Genomic DNA, 19,537 nt, shown 5'->3' with positions numbered 1-19,537 from the left:
CTGGAAAGGCTAGGTCAAGCAGCGGGGAAACCTTTCTGGACAGTAATAAAGAATATTAGGAAGGGAGGGAAAAGGGTATGAACAGTGTTTTGAGTAATTCAGGTGAACTAATAATAAATCCCAGTGAATCATTGGGCAGGTCGAGGGAATAGTTTGAAAATCTTCTCAACGCAAAAGAACATTTTCCTGGTGATGTCGCGAACAACCAAGCTCATGGGTTGCAAAAATGATATTGCTGAAATTACGCTTGAGGAAGTGGAAATGATGGCAAATAATCTCCATTGTCATAAAGCAGCGGGAATTGATGAAATTAGACCTGAAATGGTTAAGTATAGTGGGAAGGCAGGGATGAAATGGCTTCAATGAGTAAAAAGATTAGCGTGGAGTGTTGGTAAGGTACCTTCAGATTGGACAAAAGCAGTAATTGCACCTATCTATAAGCAAGGGAACAGGAATGATTGCAACAACTATCGAGGTATCTCATTGATTAGTATACCAGGCAAAGTATTCAATGGAAATCTTGGAAGGGAAGTTGAGATCAGTGGTTGAGAGGAAGTTGAATGAAAACCAGTGCTGTTAGAGGCCACAGAGTGGCTGTCAGGTTCAGATTTTCAGTATACGCCAGGTAATTGAAAAATGTTACGAGTGGAATAGACAACTGTGTTTATGTTTCGTAGATCTAGAGAAAGCATATGACAGTGTACCGAGGGATATGACGTTCGCCATACACGGGGACAATGGCATTAAGTGTAGATTGTTAAAACAAATAAAAGGTATTTATGTTGACAATTGGGCTGCAGTGAGAATTGATGGTAGAATTAGTTCTTGGTTCAGGGTACTTACAAGGGTTAGACAAGGCTGTAATACTTCACCTTCGCTGTTTGTACATGAATCATCTGCTGAAAGGTATAAAGTGGCAGGAAGGGATTCAGTTAGGTGGAAGTTTAGTCAACAGTCTGTCCTATGCTGACGACTTGGTCTTAATGGCAGATTGTGCCGAAAGCATGCAGTCTAATATTTTGGAACTTGAAAATAAGTGCAATGAGTATGGTATGAAAATTAGAATCTCGAAGACTAAATTGGTGTCAGTAGGTAAGAAATTCAACAGAATTGAATGTCAGATTGGTGATACAAAGCTAGAATAGGTCGATAATTTCAAGTATTTAGGTTGTGTGTTCTCCCAGCATGGTAATATAGTAAGTGAGATTGAATCAAGGTGTAGTAAAGCTAATGCAGTGAGCTCGCAGTTGCGATCAACAGTGTTCTGTAAGAAGGAAGTCAGCTCCTGGACGAAACTATCTTTACATCGGTATGTTTTCAGACCAACTTTGCTTTACGGGAGCGAAAGCTGGGTGGACTCAGGATATCGTATTCATAAATTAGAAGTAACAGACATGAAAGTGGCGAGAATGTTTGCTGGTACAAACAGGTGAGAACAATGGCAGGAGGGTACTCGGAATGAGGAGATAAAGGCTAAGTTAGGAATGAACTCGATGGATGAAGCTGTACGCATAAACCGGCTTCGGTGGCGGGGTCATGTGAGGCGAATGGAGGAGGATAGGTTACCTAGGAAAATAATGGACTCTGTTATGGAGGGTAAGAGAAGTAGAGGTATACCAAGACGACGATGGTTAGACTCAGTTTCTAACGATTTAATGATAAGAGGTATAGAACTAAATGAGGCCACAACACTAGTTGCAAATAGAGGATTGTGGCGACGTTTAATAAATTCACAGAGGCGTGCAGATTGAACGCTGAAAAACACGAAAATTCACGGGAAATATGAAAAATTACCTGAGTAGGCAAAAAACGTTTAAAGAGCCAAAATATGACTTTATATGACCCCTGAAAATTCCATAATTTTAGTCATCGTAGATAAAATCATGCTTAACTTGTATTTTCCATGGAAATACTATAAGGAAACAAAACGTGACGTGTCATATACATCCGGGTCCAAGTAATCACGTAGGCTGAGTGGACCTCGAACCAGACCTCAGATACAGGTAAAAATGCCTGGCCTGGCCGAGATTCGAACCCGGGGTCTCCAGGTTTCGTCTATAATGATAATGTCTGTATGTATAACCTTACATTGGTTATTTCACGATTGGAAGTCAATACTTCCAATACTTGTTAATATGGAATCGTGTACTTACGGATGCGACTCCTTGAAGAGCTCGGAGAGCCATGAATACGTAGCGGTCCAGTTTGGCAGCCTCTGGGGAAAGTACAGAGAACACTCCTGTTGCAAAGAGACCAGGACCGAACACCCACCGCCCTCCAAAGTGATCTGCGATCCAGCCTCCAAGCAGCTGAGTAGCCACGTAGCCGTAGAAGTAAGAGGACAAGATTTCTCCTTGGATTTGTGTGTCCCAATCGAATGGGCCTTCCTGAAACATTCGTCAGACGAATTTTCAGTGAAAAAAATTCAGGAACATCTTACTAGTTGATTTTCCGTCCCCGCGGTGTAGAAGTAGCATGCCTGCCACTTACCCAGAGAGATCAATCTCATAATGCACGTACGGAACAGAGTTCGAATCTCATAATATTTTGAATAATAAGTTTTCTGTTCTGAACACTAATAGTCAACATGTTTTGTCTTGTCGGATGAAGACATGCAGCATTATCATGTCAATTCTATGTGTTTGCTAACTGCATTCTGTAACTAGATTAAGCCTGTTTTGTCTTGTCGAATGGTGACATAGAGCATTTGCTTATCAATTTTATATTTGTTCGTGCTGATTGCAATCGAAAAAAGTATATCCTTCTCCTTACCGCCTCCTCCTCCTACTGCTCCCTCCACAATCGTAAAGGGTAAAAACTTATGGGAGGAGAACAAGAGAACAACGCTATACCAGGTTAATAACGTAAGTATATCTGCACTAATTGTTTTTGTGACGTCAAATTATCTTTGCGCAGCAAGGCATCTTTCCGTAGGAGGAGAGATTGAGCTATCTTCAGTAACTGTGAGAAGGAGGAGTTGCCCTTTAGCCAGGAGGAGGAGCACTTTTGTCCTTCTGACAGGAGGAGGAGCACTTTTGCCAGAAGTTGGAAGCCCTTTCGCCCTTTTGCCAAATGCTTGCTTAATCCTCTCACCAAAATAGTGACGGGAAGGGCAGCATGCTATAAATCTCTGTCGGGAAGGGTCATATCGAAAAGGGCAGCAAGCATGAAAACTATGTAGGGCAAGGGTCGTGTCAAGAAGGGCAGCATGCCAGGTCTGCACATAAGAGCAGGAGGAGAAGGAAGCTGTAACATTTTCAAATTCCATGGACAACGTGGTTAAAATGACGGCAGTAAGTCAGGGTCTAAGAGTGTTGAGAAGGTTAGCTTGCACTAAAACTATATTCTCTAAGGAAAACTTACTATAAGATGGTGGTATTTCGAGAAGGGCAGCTTTCATAAAACTATGTCCTCAAAGATGTTGGTATGTTGAGAAGGGCAGCTTGCTTTAAAACTATGTTCTCTATGATGGTAGTATGTCAAGAAGGTCAGCTTGCTTTAAAACTATGTCCTCTAATATGGTAGTATGTCGAGAAGGGTAGCGTCGAGAAGGGGAGATTGCCTGTAGTTAGGCACCCTGGCTACGTCCTCAAATTCCGCAGCATAGCTAAGTCCCGTCAGGATCATTTAAATTCCGCGCCCTTGCATGGTTAAATTCGCAGCAATGACCTTTATCCCCGTCAAGATGGCAGCACTGAGGTTAGCCACGTTCTCTTGTTTAAATTCCGCGCCCACGTGGTTAAAGATGGCAGCTGTCAAGTTGACAGATGTCAAAAAAAGCACGTGGATTTTTAATTGCACGCCACCACATGCATAAGATGGCAACAGTGAGGTTTATTCCCGTCAAGATGGCAGCACTGAGGTTAGCCACGTTCTCTTGTTTAAATTCCGCGCCCACGTGGTTAAAGATGGCAGCTGTCAAGTTGACAGATGTCAAATAAAGCACGTGGATTTTTAATTGCACGCCACCACATGCATAAGGTGGCAACAGTGAGGTTTAGCCCCGTCAAGATGGCAGTACTGAGGTTAGCCACGTTCTCTTGTTTAAAATTCCACGCCCACGTTGTTAAAGATGGTAGCTGTCGTTTTGACAGGTGTCAAAAAGCACGTGGTTTTTACATTGCCCGCTACCACGTGCATAAGGTGGCAACAGTGAGGTTTTCTCCGTCAATATGACAGCACGGATGTTAGCCACGTTCACATGTTTAAAATTCCGCGCCCATGTGGTTAAATATGGCAGCTGTCAAGTTGTCAGATGTCAAAAAGCACGTGGATTTTAAATTCCGCGCTATCACGTGCATAAGGAAGCAGCAATGAGGTTTAGCCTCGTCAAGATGGGAGCACTGAAGTTAGCGACGTTCTATTGTTTAAAATTCCACACCCACATGTTAAAGATGGCAGCTGTCAAGTTGGCAGATGTCAAAAAGCACATGGATTTTAAATTCCGCGCCCCTGCATACAGAAGGTGGCAACAGTGAGGTTTAGCCCCGTCGAGATTGCAGCAGTGAGGTTAGCGATGCTCTGTTGTCCATAAAAGTGAGGTTACAGTCCGTCAAGATGACAGCTATCACCTTGACAGTTGTCAAAACGCACGTGGCTTTGTTTACAAACAAAAGCACGTGGTCGTGACGTCACGGGCACGTGGTCATGAGGTCATGGATTCAATGACCCCGGGGTCAATGACCCCGGGTGCTGACACAGCAGAAAAATGCTGACGAGGTGGTATTGAATTCCCATTGCTCCTCTACTGCCGCTTACAAGATGTGGATGGCACAATGTTTCTTACCACAGTTCGAAATTACAACATAGCAATCCATGTAGTCAAATTATGGAGCAGGATATTTACTGTAAATCAACATAAATTACCGACTTCTAGAGTAAATACTTCCCGAGATATCTCATCTTAACTGAAGAACTGCTCAGGAAATCTGGATAAATGGCTTGTGCACTAACATACATTTTTAAAATTTATAATTAATGGTAGTGATTAAAAATGAATGAAAAATACATCAAATTACAGGGGAAACTCCAAACAATAATTACTGTATCCATAAAACGTAAAAATTGACTTTATTTTCCCAACGGCATCCTTTTTCTCCCCTAGACCCTGCATACGACCTTTTTCTTGGTGAGGCAGTCAGGTGGATTTGGATAGATCAGGCGATAAATCAGGTTGTGTGTAGTTGTGTCGTCCGACGTAACTCTTGTCGGGTAGTCGGATAAAGTCATCCGACCGCCTGACCACCTTATTTCGTCTGGAGCGTTCTCAGGGAAGTCGGCTCATCAGTTGACCAGAGCAAACATACATACAGCACAGCAGTGACTGCTGAGCTGGAAGTTATTGCCGAGATGTTGGGGCTATATAAAGAATTTACTTGTTTGTGGAATACGTCGAGTAAGCAGTATAGTAACAAGAATGCCAATAATCAGGCTCTTGAGATCCTGCTGGAGAAATTAAAAGTTATAGAAAGCGACGGACCGACTGCGACAATGAAGAAGACAATAGAAAATGTGAGGGCAGTGACTGCATCTCTCATGACGGTATTTTCTTCTTCTTCTCCTTCTCCTTTTAACACACACCTGTGGGGTCACTGCTGCGAACCGTGTCGCGTATGTACGTTTGGCCCTGTTTTATGGCCAAATGCCCTTCCTGACGCCAACCGTATTATGGAGGGATGTAATCACTATTGCGAATTTCTGTGATGGTAGCATGTTGTCCGAATGTGAAGGGGGAGAGTGATGGAACAAACACAAACCCCCAGTCCCCGGGTCTGAAGAATTAATCAGACGGGATTAAAATCCCCTACCCGGCCGGGAATCGAACCCGGGACGCTCTGAACCGAAGACCTCAATACTGACCATTTAGCCAAATGAGTCGGAGTACTGAAACGTTCGTAGTCCATTCTCAAATAATTACGGAATTCATCAGAATCCAATTCTTTTAGTAACATCACATGACTACATTTTTTCATTCCACTAGCCATTTCTTTGCCCACATTTCAATGATGAAAACAGTTTTAGGCCAACAAAGTGTGGGGCCCCATACTACGAAAAACGTTAAGGTAAGTAATTTTCTCAATTTTGCCTAAATTTGAAGGGCTAAAGGGCCCCGAAAGGTTTTAAAATGTGAGCCTTGGATAGCTTTGAAAATGAAATCCTACAGCCAGGTAAAATAAAACATTACTAACTAACCTGTTTTCCAGTCAGTGACCGGGTCAGGGATGGAATGAATGAAGCCCCCATCTTGTGGCGGGGATAGGATTTGTGCCGGTTGCCGAAGCCTGTGGCACTCCTCTGGGGCAATGATTAATGACTTACAGATGAGATGAAATGATAGTGGAGAGTGTGGCTGGGATGAAAGATGACAGGGAAAACCGCAGTGCCCGGAGAAAAGCCTGTCCTGTCTCCGGTTTGTCCAGCACAAATTTCACATGGAGTGACCGCAATTTGAACCATGGAACCCAGAGGTGAGAGGCCGACGCGCTGCCGCCTAAGCCCCGAAGGCTCTCTTGGATAGCTGTATGAAAGTAAAAAAAATATGTATATTTCGATAATCACTTCTGGCCTAAATGCAGTTCCGTAAAAAGGAAGCCCAAAATAGCTTGTTTCTTTATTCGTTTCCTTTTTTCATTTAAATCCTGGCCAAATCAAATTATTTACATTTATTTACGCTCAGGAGTTTTTTTATTTTTTGAAAAATGTCCACACCGAATGAAGTTATAAGGGCTTAAGTGAAATTCTGCATTGACTTACATTAGCGCTCGTAGTGGTGCTGAAGTTAAACAATGCGTTGACTCACATTAGCGCTCGTAGCGATAGAGAAAGGCAAACTGCTGGTCTAATCGACTGGATAACGATGGTTAAGAAAAGGATTGCTATTTTTAAGAATAAACTAGCTGATGTACCCGTGCTTCGCTACGGAATTCTACATTGTACACAGAATTCTAGGTTAGATAGTGTACACGTTGTGAGCAAGATTGTATTATATTGCATAGCTCTTAACGTTACCCTAGAAACGCGACGGGGAAGTCACCAAACGTCTTTTCTCATTTGAAGACTGGGTTAGGGAATTTTCATTGTAATGGTAGGCCCGCTTGCCTACCATCAGTCACAGTCAGGTTGGGAAGTTTTCATTATAATGGCAGACACTCCCTCTCCACCTTTTTTTACATCCTCAGAAAGACTGTCATAGTGGTTTTCCCAAGTGAAATGAACATAGGTCGGTAGAAATGGCATGAATTAAAGCAATATGAAATACTCGATCAAATGAAAAACCATGCATTTTCTCACTTTTAACGAACAGTACTACGCTGCCGACTAAACAGTTCAAAGTTCCAGAGCTGGACAGACCAAGCCGTAGACAGCGGCGAAAAAATCTAACTTGGAAGCAAATTTTTCCTCCCAGCCAAAAGAGAAAACCCCTCTTCACTGCTAATTTGGAATAAAATGAATGTAGAATTTAATGAAAGTGGAGAGGAAGACGCTTTTCAACGCTTTTCAGGGTTGAATTTTGAATTATTTAGTGAATTGTAGTACTATAATTTCGAATAGGCCTAAATTGTAATTCTAGACCAGGTCATACTACTATTACTAAGTGAACCTCTGCCGAATGTGCACACTCCTCATTCAAAACACCGCGTCAGAACAGGGATCGAATAGCTGGAATACTGTGATGAACCAGTGTGTTACGTACCAGCAGTATCAGACAATGTATGAACCAGAGGAATGGCATGCTAAAGAATAAAGTTTCATAACTCCCCAGCTATTTCCCGCCAATATTCAGTCAGGCTGTTATACTCCGTACGCAACAATAATCCCATCAATCGGAGTTGAGTGGCAGTATAACAAACAAAGAATATCACAACAAACAATGGTCAATGTAATGTTATTGTTGATCAGTGTTATGCGCTTTCGATATTGTAGACCTTCACATTTAGTTTTCTTCCGACTCTGATATACTACGGTACTCTTATCATAGTCGGTACGGTAAAACTGAATAAAACATAAATGATCGGAAGTTGTATTCTCCATAACTTTTGTTATGTAGTACTTTTCTATAAGACCAATAACAGAGGTAGGGTATTTAAAAATTAAATTTGAGGTGCTACCCCTAAACTATAATTTAATCCAGGATCAGTAAATTTGTTTATAGCTTAGGTTATAGTTTCTTTTTCCTCGACTCTATATACCGATTTTGATTAAATTCTGTTCACCCATTTTCTCGTGGCTCGGCGTTGATGTAAACTTAGCAACAAAAATCGAAATTCATGAATATCTCGGTTATCGTAGCCGGTACGGTAAAAATGTATAGGACATAAATGATCGGAAATTTAATTCTATGTAACTTTAGTTATGTAATATTAATCGACAGGACCATTAATAATATAAATATTTGAGAATTGAATTTTAGGCTTTCCCCTAAACTACCATTTCACTCAGCGTGAATAAAATAATTTATAGCCTAGATTGTAGTGGCTCCTCCCCCAACTTTACATACTGATTTTCGTGAAGTTCTCTTCAGCCGTTTTCTCGTGATGCGTGTACATACAGACAGACAGACAGACAGAAATTACGGAAAAGTAAAAAAATGCATTTCCTTGTTACTATGAACATGACTGATACAGAAATACCATTTTTTTTCAAATTCTGAGCAATGTACAGACAAAACTCTTATTGTATATATATATATATATATTAAAGATTAATGTATGTGTTTGTTGGGTATTCAGCCCGAAGGCTGGTTGGAACCTCCACAGTTCCACCAACAGCCGTCATAGATAGCCCAGGCGACACTGAAGAGGCATACTAGGGAAATGAGGAGTGAGGTAGTTTCCCGTTGCTTTCCTCGCCGAGCCAGAAGTTGCTATTATATATCAGTTGCCATGCCCACTGAAATGCATGCACCAACCGACCCTATGAGTGATATTTTCACACCATTCATAACAGGGACTGGCTTCATAAGGAATGGTATTACTAGCATCGCTCATACCTCAGTCACTTTCATATTGTCAAAGGCAAGGATGAGACAGAGACAGGTCAATGAAAGTAACAACTTTATTCTATCCCATACCAGTAGACATAGTGCACTGTAAACACTACATCTCGCCAGCAAAGGCATAAATAAAGAGTATATTCTCATATTGTATTATATTTTATTTACCTAAAATTCGAAGCTCATATCCCTAAGATGTTTTGAACTTTGAGTTGCTCGTCTGAAGGACTAGAACTGGATTTTTCTCACATTGGTTAACGATGCTACAAGCGCGATCGCAATCTTTTGGCGTTTCGATAAAACGGGCCGATAAATCAGGTCGTCTGTAGGGCCTTACGGTGTACAGTAGGCCACACGATTAACTTTTCATTCCTGAAAAAAAGTTTCTAATTTAAATCTCTTGTAACATAAACAACTACTTTGACCATTCTATTTCAAAATTGTACCTCCATTGTGTCTTCAGTATCATTGCTTTGTCCTGGACAGATGTTGTCTGTAGCGTTTGTAGCACTGGAGCTGCTTTGACGCTTCACCATAGCCACGATAGCTACGGAGAGCATCACTTTGATGAGGTAGTTGATGATAATGCCACAGAGTAACGTGAAGGCTACAGCATACCGCAGGTATCCTGCTGACACACACAAGTAGCATGAGTTCTCCTTCTCAAAATTCAAAAATCTGAGAGTGCATACAATGAAATATTAATATAAAAATTAAATATTCCCTTGAATTAATAAAATTAAAACCTCCTCTCTCTCCCAGACAGAGTGAGATATGGTGAAGTGGGAATGATACTGGGAGAAAGGGGGATGACTTGGGTTGCTTATCTCTGAAATACAACCTGTGACAAAGTCCCGTACTATCAACATAGATGAACAATGCACGACAGTGACCTTACTGTCCTTCGAAATATTCCCCTCCTATAACCATGCACTGCTGAGATCGACGATACATGTCCTGGAAACTTTGCAGGAAGGCTTCCTTTGGGATGGAGTTCAAAGGCCTCGTCACGTTTCGTTGGATGTCAGGAATATCGTCAAATCTCTTTCCATTCAAAGCGAGTTTGAGTCGTTGGAATAGGAAGAAGTCTGGAGGATTGAGATCTGGTGAGTATGGGGGATTTGAAGTTGCACCACCCCCTTCTTTTTCCAAGAACTGTTTGACGATATTGGCTGTGTGTGGGCGAGTGTTGTCATGGACAAAAAAAACATGAACCTTGTTGTGCGTACTGGGGTCGTACCCTGCGTAGACGTTTCATGAAACGGGTCAAAATTTCAATGTACCGTGCAGTACTTAACGTCGTTCCCTCAGGTAGAAATTCCTTGTGGATAACGCCTTGACTATCGAAAAAGGTGATGAGCATCGTTTTGATGCGTGACTTTTCGGGTCTGACCTTTTCCGACTAGGGGATCCCGGAGAACGCCATTCCATGCTTTTCCGTTTCGTTTCAGGGTCGTGACTGAGACACCAGGTTTCATCCTCAGTGACAATACAGTTCAATAAATTTGGTGTCGCATCCGCCGTTTCGACAAAATCCTGTGAAGCCTCTAAACGTGCCTGCTTCTGATCGTCTGTCAACTTCTCAATGTTTTCGTCACTAACGGTGGTCGCCGGTCTTCCACTACGGGCGTTGTCAAAAACAACTTTTCCGGCCTCCTCGAAAACGGGCGAACCACTCGTACACACACTTAAGGACAGTGCTTGATCTTCATAAACACGTACCAGCATCGCATGCGTTTCTTTCGGTGTCTTGCCAAGCTTAAGTCGCTCATGTTCCTGTTCGCAGTTCAGAACCAAAGCACTAAACACGCACTGTATCAAACAGGTCTTACATGGCACACACACGATGCTCAACTGAACAACGTTGGGAGCAGGTGGTCAAAACCTGCTGCTACACAGATGCAGCGTTGTGTGTCACCAATATTGCCGGATCAACCGTTCTGACTTCATACACCAAACTTTATTGTCACAGGTTGTATACACCCTCAAGTCAGAAAGATATATCCCAGGCCAAACAAATTTACTAGGAAAAGAACATCTATGAATAATAATGACAATAATAATAATAATAATAATAATAATAATAATAATAATAATAATAATAATAATAATAATAATAATAATGTTTTTACGTCTCAATAACTACTTTTGGCGGGTTTCGGAGACGCTGAGGTCCTACAGGAGTTTTTTTACGTGCCAGTAAATCTACCGAGACCTTCAATACCACCGCACAGAGCCAGGATCGAACCTATCAGAAGGCCACCGTTTCAATCGTCTGAGCCACTCTCTGTCCGACCGTCTCATGAGGCACTATCTTTGAAGTTTCATCATTAAAATCACTGATCTATTCTATTTAGTGCGATCCATTCGTGACAAGGAAGACTTAAAGCCCTCAAGTTTCCCGCCAGGACAATACTCCTGTACAAATACATTCATTTTACTTCTCTTCCTCACATCTGGAGGAATACAAAGCAGGATTAACGAGTAACTCATTTTGTTTACAAATCTGTTTGTACTGAGTAACAATACAAACTTACACTTACGTGTGAAGGCAAATCAGTAAAAAATAATCTAACTAGCATTTGGCCCATCTCTCGCCTTCTACCCAACGAAAAGCCACGGTTTGACAGAAGTGATGACAAAAGTAGCATTACGTTACTTCCCTGCTGGCATGTAAACCGAGACGTTGCCATGGCAACCGGTAGATTCTCTGTAGGTCTGCGAGGGTGTCCGCCACTGGCTGTAGAGCATGGAACTCGTTAAAAACAGTAATTTTCTCCGTCATTTGAAGAATAAACAAAAGTATGTACATAACAAAAATGATTTAGAATGAGCGGACGTTTCACATATAGCGTACACATTTTACATAAATCAGAAGTTTAAGATATTTTTTTTTTTAAAGCACATCTCTTCTGGTCTTCCTGTAAACCCTCAGTCTATTCAGTGATTTTCAAATCATATTCATACCCTAATCTGCTCCTGGATGAGTGGACTCTAAACATGAAGTTTAGTCGAGATCTATTCAACCATGTACCCGTGTTTTTGGAACAAACAAACAAACAGACACGAAAGCTACAATCTACTGATAGGATGAATATATCAAAGTATGACCAAATAAACGTAATTACAGACAGCGAACCCAGTACAACTTTATTTATAAGATATCTATAAGACTATAGGCTGATATTCATAGTCGGCGACTTATTTCTCTATTAAGAACGACTTAACAAAGTTGTACTTATTCGTGAAATCGACTCAAACGTTTCTCGTATTCATAGTCGTTGGTCAAGTTCTACTTTGTTAAGCTAGACTTGATAAAGCGTTACTTATATGCAGATGCTCTGTACAATTAAGTCGAACTTTATAGTATGAGAAATAGCAAAGCCATCATCACAACAGATGAAACCGGGCGAGTTGGCCGTGCGCGTAGAGGCACACGGCTGTGAGCTTGCATCCGGGAGATAGTAGGTTCGAATCCCACTATCGGCAGCCCTGAAGATGGTTTTCCGTGGTTTCCCATTTTCACACCAGGCAAATGCTGGGGCTGTACCTTAATTAAGGCCACGGCCGCTTCCTTCCAACTCCTAGGCCTTTCCTATCCCATCGTCGCCATAATACCTATCTGTGTCGGTGCGACGTAAAGCCCCTATCAAAAAAAAAAACAACAGATGAATATGCGAGTCATCCTTCAGACACGGCCAACTAGATCTACGCTGCGCGCCTTACTCCGAGTTTATTTGTTTATTTATTTGTCCCTTTACCTGTTCCTTTTATAGCCTCCTCTGCGGCTGAAATTGTAGTAACTTTTTCTTAAATGGATACGAAAAGCAGACGCAAGCATTTTACTTTCGTTGAGAAGGAGGTTTTTAAGGATATTTTATTGAAACATTTTCAAATCATAGAGAATAAGAAGACAGACGCAATATCTTCTAAGCAAAAGGAAGATGCTTGGTTAAGTCTTGCTGAAGAATTCAATTCCAAAATACATCCTGCAGAAAATATAAGTACTGTTCTTATAGTCGTAAAATCGCAGGCAATAGTGAAGGAACAGCCTCGTTGGTTTCTTTTCGCCAGAACTTGTTCCACCTTTGGGAGTATGACCTCCAAAACGGTGCTTTTATGAAAGTCTTTTGAATTCCACTTCACTGTAGAATACAAAAGGGTCCATAACATTTCGCAAGTATCGGTTTGGAGCACTCATTTCTCCTACCACTTCCTCAAAATCGACATCCATTTTATAGGTTAAGATGCGAATAAGTCAAGGGTAGTAGGACTTACTTGTGCCTGAATCTGGATTAAAGTCGAGATTTAAGTTCGACTTGATCATAAGTATTACTTATTGCGACTATGAATACCGGCCTATGTCTTATAAAAGAAATCTGTCGTACTAAACTATATCAAAGAAGTTGATTTTTCAGGAGGCGCTTTTAAAAGTTTGGTTAGCTCGGTGAGATTCATATTGTATTTCAATGATCTCTAAATTGAAGTAGCATACATTTGTGCGCGTAATAAAAAGAAGTAACATGTTTAAACCCCATGGCACTACAGCTCTCGAAGGGCCTTGGCCTACCAAGCGACCGCTGCTCAGCCCGAAGGTCTGCAGATTACGAGGTGTCGTGTGGTCAGCACGATGAATCGTCTCGGCCGTTATTCTTGGCTTTCTAGACCGGGGCCGCTAACTCACCGTCAGATAGCTCCTCAATTCTAATCACGTAGGCTGAGTGGACCTCGAACCAGCCCTCAGGTCCAGGTAAAAATCCCTGACCTGGCCGGGAATCGAAGCCGTGGCCTCCGGGTAAGAGGCAGACACGCTACTCCTACACCACGGGGCCGGCTAACATGTTTTATTCTAATTTATTCAGCAAGTTCAGGAAACAAATCTCTCGGTTGCCTCAATATCTATACTGAACATACCGGAAGCTTTATTTTGGAAACAGCGCACTCTACGGGCACCGGAACCATACCGGGCTTACTGTAGTGGAAAAAGTATACACACCCGAGTTAATACGCTAATAAAACGTTTATTCTTTGTCGCACATAGAAATAAGCTACACCAAAAGTTATCTTATTTTATTCTACGTTTAATTATGTGGAGTAGAAATTTGTATCGTATCCAGTTAAAATTTTAACTCAGGTTGAACAAAAAAGTACCGGTATTTTTTCCATTTCTAACGGAGCGCTTAATTTGAAAATTCACAACTTGAAAAGTATTAATCTGATTGGTACCAAACTTGAATACGTCTTGAAGTAACTTATTCTTAATCTATATACTAAGGTTTTGATTGGTACCAAACTTTAATACGTCTTGAAGTAACTTATTGTTAATCTATATACTAAGGTTTTGATTGGTACCAAACTTTAATACGTCTTGAAGTAACTTATTGTTAATCTATATACTAAGGTTTTGATTGGTACCAAACTTTAATACGTCTTGAAGTAACTTATTGTTAATCTATATACTAAGGTTTTGATTGGTACCAAACTTTAATACGTCTTGAAGTAACTTATTGTTAATCTATATACTAAGGTTTTGATTGGTACCAAACTTTAATACGTCTTGAAGTAACTTATTGTTAATCTATATACTAAGGATTTATTTCATTTGGTATTTAAGAAAAAGGTTGTTGTAAATTTTGTGTAACAACATTTTCTCATTACTGGGTGAGCATAGCCGTAAAAATTAGGATTGTTATGAAGCTCATGAGAACGTTAGGCTAAAATTAAAATTGATTTTTGCCTGCATGCAATTGTTGATTTTATATTGATTTATATTTAACTGAGAGGTTTTGAGAAAAGAAAGCAGTGTGTCTGCCAAGCAGGGTTGCCCAGTTGGCCTACATGCCGCGCCAACTGAACTCTCACTGCTCTGTATCAGCTTTGAGTCGTGTAGAGCTACTTCGCAATGAATGTGTTGTGCTGTGGGGTGAGAAAGTGGAATAAGGGAGTAAATAACATGCTAGATCAGGGCCTCTCAAACGCCCAAAATCTCACGCGTGCAGATCGAGGCGCAAAAGCTCCGTGCACCGTGCATCGATGCCGCTCGGCATGGCTCGGATCAACGCTTCGTCTCTGGGCTACTCGGCTAAGCTCGGCTGTACTCGGCTGTACTCGGCTCAACTCAGCCCGGAATTGGAGCGCTACGGCGCAAGTGGGGGAGAGGGAGACAGGCGGAGCGAGCGAGACAGGCGTGAGGAAAGAGAGTGTAAGCGCTATTGCTCCAAATCGAGGAGTGGGGGGTCTGCACTCTGGTCAACCAAGCCAAGTCGTCTTTTGCACCGTGCACAGTGCATGCACCACGCGCATGCACCCTGAGAGGCCCTGTGCTAGATGATGAAGAGTGATATTTTCCCCCATCACCCGGAACGTTAAATACAAAACGATTCAGAAGTTGAACGCATCCCACTATTACTACTGGTACCTTAAAAAGAGGATACACTTGAGTAAGCCCTATCACCGCCCCGAGTGAAGATAAATTTCAATGACCTGGTCAGTAATCAAACCCGGGACCCTTGTATCGATAACCAACACGTTCACCGTTCAAAGAGTAAAGAATTTTTTGGCTCACACCGTATGGGCTTAAAATTTTCCTGCCCGGGAATAACCAAAGATTACAGATAAACACGCAACCCTTACATTCCTTTCAGAATCGAGCAGTGAAGATTCTCACAGTATCTTTCCTTTCTTGCCTGCGATTCTCGTTGTTCACTAGAAATCAGACATTTTGTAGAAACAAAGACTCCTTCTCTTTTTTTTTTTTTTTTTTGGGTTGCTATTTTGCTTTACGTCGCACTGACACAGATAGGTCTTATGGCGACGATGGGATAGGAAAGGGCTAGGAGTTGGAAGGAAGCGGCCGTGGCCTTAATTAACGTACAGCCCCGGCATTTGCCTGGTGTGAAAATGGGAAACCACGGAAAACCATCTTCAAGGCTTCCGACAGTGGGACTCGAACCCACTATCTCCCGATTACTGGATACTGGCCGCACTTAAGCGACTGCAGCTATCGAGCTCGGTGACTTCTTCTCTACTTCTAAGGAAAGTAAGTTTCCAAATAATTCTGCGAAGTGCACTGATGACTTAATCACTAACGAAATGAAGAGATCCTTCTCGTAAGCCGGAACTTACAGCAAAATACGAGATACACTACTCAATTCTATCGTTGATATAATATATCGAGCGCTAGTCCAATCAAGGTTTTAAACAACTGACAAAACAACAGACATCGACTTATTGTACAGCAGGGAACGCCCAATTGATGCTCAACCCGGCAACGTCACTATGATTTCCAGGGCCAAGTGTATTGTTCTTACGGGACGGTAGGCTGCTTTCTTCTCACACAACGACCCAATTCAATATAAATCAATATAAAATCAACAATTGCATGCAGGCAAAAATCAGTTTTAGTTTTACCCTGACATTCTCGTGATCTTCATAACAAGCCGAATTTTTTACGGCTGTGAACACCCAGTAATGAGAAAATGTTTTTTCACAAAATTTACAACCTTTTTCACAAATACCAGATCAAATAAAAACTTGGTATACAGATTAACAGTAAGTTACATTAAGACGTATTAAAGCTTGGTACCGATCAGATCAATACTTTTAAAGTTACAAATTTTCAAAGTGAGCGCTACTTTGGAAATGGAATAAAATACAGGCTCTTTTTTTTTAACCTGCGTTAAAATTTTAACTCGGTAAGACAAACATTTATATTGTACATAATTAAACGTAGAATAAAATAAGTTAAATTTAGCTGTAACTTGTTTCTATGAGGGACAAAGGATAAACTTTTTATTGACATATTAACTAGGGTGTCCATACTTTTTTGCACAGCATTATATAGTCATCGTACTTCGTCACAAAATTTACCGTCTTCACATTAAAACCGCACATTCTATTTTTTCGACATACCGGGTTCTGCCTTACTACCACAGAAATTGTCGCAGGACTTAATAATACATTAAACCGCACATGTAGACCTAGCATTCTAGAGAAATGAATAATAAATTTACTATCCTTCTTCTAGAATCATAAATATTTCACTAAACCACCTAAAAATCTTTACTAGTTTATTAATAATACCTCCCCGCGCTGCTGGTGGTGGTTATTGTTTTAACAGGAAGTACAGTGTCCAAGAAATTGAAAAGTGCATTCACAAAATACCTGATGGAAAGACACAAATGGTAAAGCAGCGAGATATAATCACTTCCCTACTTCCTCGTCTTCTCCATTTTTAAATCATCTTCCACACGTCTACTTTATCCTTCCCCTGTAATTTTCTCAACTTGGGTGCAAACTCACAGGACAAGAGTTATATTGCACATATAATTCTATTTTGTTTAGTAATGCTCTTTTTGTTTTTACAACTTTAGTGTTTAAGTTATCTTAAAAACTGTACTCCTTTTCTGTATTATTGTGCTCTTTTCCCTTGACTTTTGTAATGTTAATGTACAAGTAGTTACTATAGTCCTACACAGTTAAAATTTAGAATTTTACATTAATAAAAGATGTTTCGAACCTTCCCCTCAAGCTATCTGCCGGAGCTATCACATGTTAAGAAAATTCTGCCATTACTTTTTAATAATATATAATTAGTTAGATATCAACATAATTTTAATACCGGTTAAGTGTAAGACAGGGATGGCTGTCCATAACTTTGCCAGGATAAATAAATTATCTGTCTGTCTATCTACAACCCACAGTAATGGGATGTTATAGTTAAACATGAAAATAACTGAGAGTGGCAAATTAAATCAATATAATAAGTTAAATGGAAAAATGAAAACCTACAACCTGTTTTCCTGTCAGTGACCGGGTCAGGGATGGGATGAATGAAGCCCCATCTAGCGGCGAGGATAGGAATTGTGCCGGCTACCCAAGCCTGTCGCACCCCTCTGGGGCAGTGATTAATGACTGACAGATGAAATGAAATTATATTGGAAAGTGTTGTTGGAATGAAAGATGGCAGGGAAAAAACTTGTCTCGCCTCCACTTTGTCCAGCACAAATTCCACATGGAGTGACCGGGATTTGAACCACGGAACCAAGCGGTGAGAGGCCGACGCGCTGCCGCCTGAGCTACGGAGGCACTATAATAAGTTTAAAATGTAATAATTTTATAGGCATCATTTGAGACGTAAAGAAATGTTTGGTGTTTAATTATTTGTGACTGACCGGGCGAGTTGGTCGTGCGCGTAGAGGCGCGCGGCTGTGAGCTTGCATCCGGGAGATAGTAGGTTCGAATCCCACTGTCGGCAGCCCTGAAAATGGTTTTCCGTGGTTTCCCATTTTCACACCAGGCAAATGCTGGGGCTGTACCTTAATTAAGGTCACGGCCGCTTCCTTCCAACTCCTAGGCCTTTCCTATCCCATCGTCGCCATAAGACCTATCTGTGTCGGTGCGACGTAAAGCCCCTAGCAAAAAAAAAAGTATTTGTGACTGGTATCATAAATTTCTAAACATTTATCATAAAATAAGACAGGAAAGTTCCTAGTGAAATTCAATGTGAATAATAGTTTACCCTTTTTGGGAGTTACGAGAGATGTCGATTCCGTCCTGCCCTCCATGGCACGGTGCAACCATTCTTCACTTCACGGGAGCAGAGAACTGAGCATCAAGATACACAAACAAGTGGTTTTGATTTTCACTGATAACCACATGAGATTAGACACAAGATATGACAAACGTGGTCGACGCAGAATATGCTAATTCACTAATAATGATTATGTCAACAGTCCTCAGAGTTTGGCAGTCTGCAGTAGGCACACCAGATGCGAACAGTACAACTCAGATAAGGAGGTGGTCAATGTCGAGTTATCGCACCGGCTGACTCAGGGATATACCGACTTGTTTCCTGCCTGATTACTAAACGAGGATATTATAGGCATTAAAAATTCCACTTATACTGTACTGTCTAAATAGGCATTAAAATATTAGGTAGGGATTGGAAACACACTGTCAAAATTTGTATAAAACTGTATTAACTTCTTCTAGGTCTTATTATGAAATTTTATTGCAGCCGAATGGCCAATTGGTACATTTACAGTTAATACATTAATACAGGGAAATTCTTTATACAGTAGTTTGTGATATTAAGATATTATAATTAGGTCTCTTTACTGTACTCAGTCACTGTTTTGGTTCTTTTCCTGCATACGCTGGTGGTGGTGGTGGTGATTATTGTTTTAAGAGGAAGTACAACTAGGCAACCATCCTCTATATAACACTAATCAGAGGGGAAAAGGGAAGGGATCCGACACTTCGAAAAATGAAGATATCGGTCAAAGAAAGACAAGGGCCACGAAGGGCGTGAAAATGAAAGACTCCCTAGCCCTCGCAAACCTAATAGCGTCGGGGTCGGAAAAGAACAAGAGCTGACCAAGGGAGGTCGGATAGGATAGATGAAAGTGAGGAGCCTGGCACAAGTAAGTGGAAGCAATGCCAGGACTCGGCTGAGGGCCCCGTGGTCGCCAACCCACGCTCCAAAGTTCAGATCCCCTGAGGCCCCTTTTAGTCGCCTCTTACGACATGCAGGGAATACCGTGG

The 19,537-nt window shown here is 41.2% G+C and overlaps 1 protein-coding gene across 1 annotated transcript in view; it reads right to left on the bottom strand.

The window, feature by feature from the left end:
- Window positions 1–18,672, bottom strand: part of LOC136880851 (sialin) — a 63,895-nt gene extending 45,223 nt beyond the window's left edge. The window contains exons 1-3 of the mRNA XM_067153393.2: window positions 18,513–18,672; window positions 9,439–9,620; window positions 2,154–2,387 (exon numbers count right to left, since the gene is read on the bottom strand). Coding sequence (XP_067009494.2) covers window positions 2,154–2,387; window positions 9,439–9,620; window positions 18,513–18,558 — 462 coding nt within the window. The 5' untranslated portion in view covers window positions 18,559–18,672. The remainder of the gene's footprint in view (window positions 1–2,153; window positions 2,388–9,438; window positions 9,621–18,512) is intronic.
- Window positions 18,673–19,537: the final 865 nt, after the last annotated feature.

This window comes from Anabrus simplex, chromosome 9, assembly GCF_040414725.1.
Source record: "Anabrus simplex isolate iqAnaSimp1 chromosome 9, ASM4041472v1, whole genome shotgun sequence".
NCBI lineage: Eukaryota > Metazoa > Arthropoda > Insecta > Orthoptera > Tettigoniidae > Anabrus > Anabrus simplex.
This window is presented reverse-complemented; position numbering and strand designations above follow the sequence as displayed.